This window comes from Sphaeroforma arctica (assembly GCF_001186125.1).
Source record: "Sphaeroforma arctica JP610 unplaced genomic scaffold supercont1.4577, whole genome shotgun sequence".
In the NCBI taxonomy this organism is placed as follows: Eukaryota; class Ichthyosporea; order Ichthyophonida; genus Sphaeroforma; species Sphaeroforma arctica.
This window is the reverse complement of record NW_014035981.1, coordinates 1-2,384: the sequence shown is the minus strand read 5'-3', so window position 1 is coordinate 2,384 and position 2,384 is coordinate 1. Positions and strand designations below refer to the sequence as shown.

At 42.3% G+C, this 2,384-nt stretch overlaps 1 protein-coding gene across 1 annotated transcript; it reads right to left on the bottom strand.

Annotated features, from left to right (window-relative positions):
- On the bottom strand, positions 1-2,094 carry SARC_14397 (hypothetical protein). Its single transcript, XM_014291469.1, has 3 exons — positions 1,864-2,094; positions 1,264-1,517; positions 1-756 (listed from the first exon to the last, which is right to left on the bottom strand). The coding sequence occupies exons 1-3, from the start codon at positions 1,954-1,956 to the stop codon at positions 267-269; spliced, it is 837 nt and encodes a 278-aa protein (XP_014146944.1). The 5' UTR covers positions 1,957-2,094; the 3' UTR covers positions 1-266.
- Between the last annotated feature and the right edge of the window lie 290 nt (positions 2,095-2,384).

Sequence of the window (2,384 nt, the reverse complement as noted above, 5' to 3'; positions counted from 1 at the left end):
TTTCAGAAGTACGCGTGGGACTTATATTATCGTTTGGAAGAGCTTTCTTGCCAATTTCCAAATGGCTTGTCATTCAATAATAGCCTTGGTGCAGGGCATACAGATTTGGCAAGTACGATTTTGACAATTCGTGGTAAAGAATCATATCTACAAGTAGGTGGTGCAGTGGCGTATCATAAAACCTTGGGCATACAAATCAGCCATGTACCGATCATTGTTCACCTCACGATATCATTTTTTTTTACATCCGAGCAGTTGTACCCGTTTTATTCTTCCTTTTTGTTTTCTTTGCGCTCTTGTGCGTTTGTGATTGCCTGTTTGCGTGCATTTTCCTGTTCTTCATCTGTGCTAAAGCCATACTCATCGTCACTGCGCACATCCTTAGACACAGGCTCCGTGATCATGCTCATGGCCATCTTGGCGATGATACTGAACCAGAACACGTGCAAGGCTAGCAGAATACACAGCAACACGCTGAAAGTCACGTGCGAGACAACTACATGTCCCTTGGTGACGTAATCATATAAAGATTCCTCATAGAAAATGATCTCAACGGGTTTCTCGATGACGCTCTTGATCACAATCGGGAACAAGACAAGACGAGTGAAGAAGAAGGAGATTGCAAACACGGTGAACCCGTGGTTGGCAATCTCCTGATACCCAGCATAGTTGAATGTCTTGGCAATCTCAAGAAACACATCGGCCGCATCGTGGATGACCATTACCAGCGTTCCGACTTTCCACAAGTTTGTGTACCTATGAGTGTAGATAGAAATGAGCATACCAAGTAAGTCTACGTCCAGAAATCACAACTAACGTCATCACCAATATCCGATTTCTCAATGACTGTAGACCCTAGCAATCAATCGAGCCTATACCATGATATCTTACGCAACCGTCATCTAAAAATAGAAATTATTTAAACACAGCGGTGATCGAACAGGAAGATCACAAGTAAAAATAGAAGAAGGGCCGAGCTAAAAACGGATACATACTTGCAACTAGGCATACATACAGGGCCATGTACATGAAACCATATGCATGTGTATAAATGAGTTATGTCCATTTCGAGACGGTAAACAGTATTGAACTCGCCAACTTGTGACAATTTTTGAAATACTTGCGCCTGATTTCCAGTATGCACACCAACTCGTCAATGCACTTACAAACCTACGGTCATTACAATAGACATTTTCAACATAGACTGTTGATACACAGATTTACATGTGCGGGGAACCAAAAAAATACCCGAAGTCACCATACCATGAAAAGGCAATCAGCAAGACCGTCGCAATGTGATGGATAACCAGTTCCACAAAGTCCTTGCGCCTGTTATCTACAGGCAGTGTGACCAGACAGGCAGTGTAGTAAGCCAGCTGTATGATGTAGTAGTTGGTGATGTGGCCATCGATGGGATGCATAGGGAGGTTATGGTAGGCCTGGTGCAGATCCCACGCCCACGGGCGGTTGTAGAGCACAATTACACCGTATAGGAAAACCGAAGAATAGTACAAGACCTGTTGATAGCAAATGAAGATATAACTGATCATATCATCAAACGTGCGAGTACGGTTGCTTGTCGTACACTAAAAACATGATGAAAACTAGAACCGGCACGCGGTGAGTATTAAGGTATTCAATGAACTGAGTTCAGACTGCTAAGTATTGCAGTGATCGTTCGTCATATAAAACGGACCGTTGTGTATTGGGTGCTCAATATTATAATTATATCAAACCATGAGCGAGACTCCATAGAAAATGCCAGAACGAATTGCAATGAGAAAAATCTGCAAAAATCTATAAAGAGAAAAAACAAACATGCACATAAACACATGAGCAAGTCTCCGAAGTCCCTAGCAATACCTTGAAAAGACACTCGCTAAATTTCTTAGTGGGCGTTGCAATGAGCGAGTTTTTTTTCCTCCTGAGCCATCTCTGGATTTCTCTTTCGTTCATTCCGGTGCGTTTGACGAGTTCTTTCACGTACTTTGGGCTGGCGTGTCCGTTGACCTTAGCGTATGCCTCCTCAAGGGTGGGATTTTTGGCATACTTTGTGTTTACTTGTCTGATTCCGAGCCTGCGTGCGAATACTGGCGTGAAAAGAAAGGTATCATGTTAGCAATGCAACACAGCCATAGATCGATTTGCGCGCGCACGAGGAGCGAGCATATATTTATCTTCCTAGTTTGGCAGTAATCCCTATGCATCAAACTTTTACGCATAAAGTACATGAAGTTCCATATTTGCAGCATAAATGGCTGAGCACCAAATGTTTCCATCGACGCACTAGAGAACAGCACATGAATTGTATAGTTAAGCAACACGCCAACAAAATTTACGTAAATACAAAACAATGTGAATGAAATAATATATCATAAATACAT

What these genes read in the sequence shown, in the direction of transcription:
- SARC_14397 (XM_014291469.1), bottom strand. Translation starts at nt 1,956, where the DNA reads ATGAACGAAAGAGAAATCCAGAGATGGCTCAGGAGGAAAAAAAACTCG. An exon ending in TTAGCGAGTGTCTTTTCAAG is followed by an intron (nt 1,518 to 1,863) that starts GTATTGCTAGGG and finishes TGCTATCAACAG; the next exon opens with GTCTTGTACTATTCTTCGGT. An exon ending in TTGCTGATTGCCTTTTCATG is followed by an intron (nt 757 to 1,263) that starts GTATGGTGACTT and finishes CTACACTCATAG; the next exon opens with GTACACAAACTTGTGGAAAG.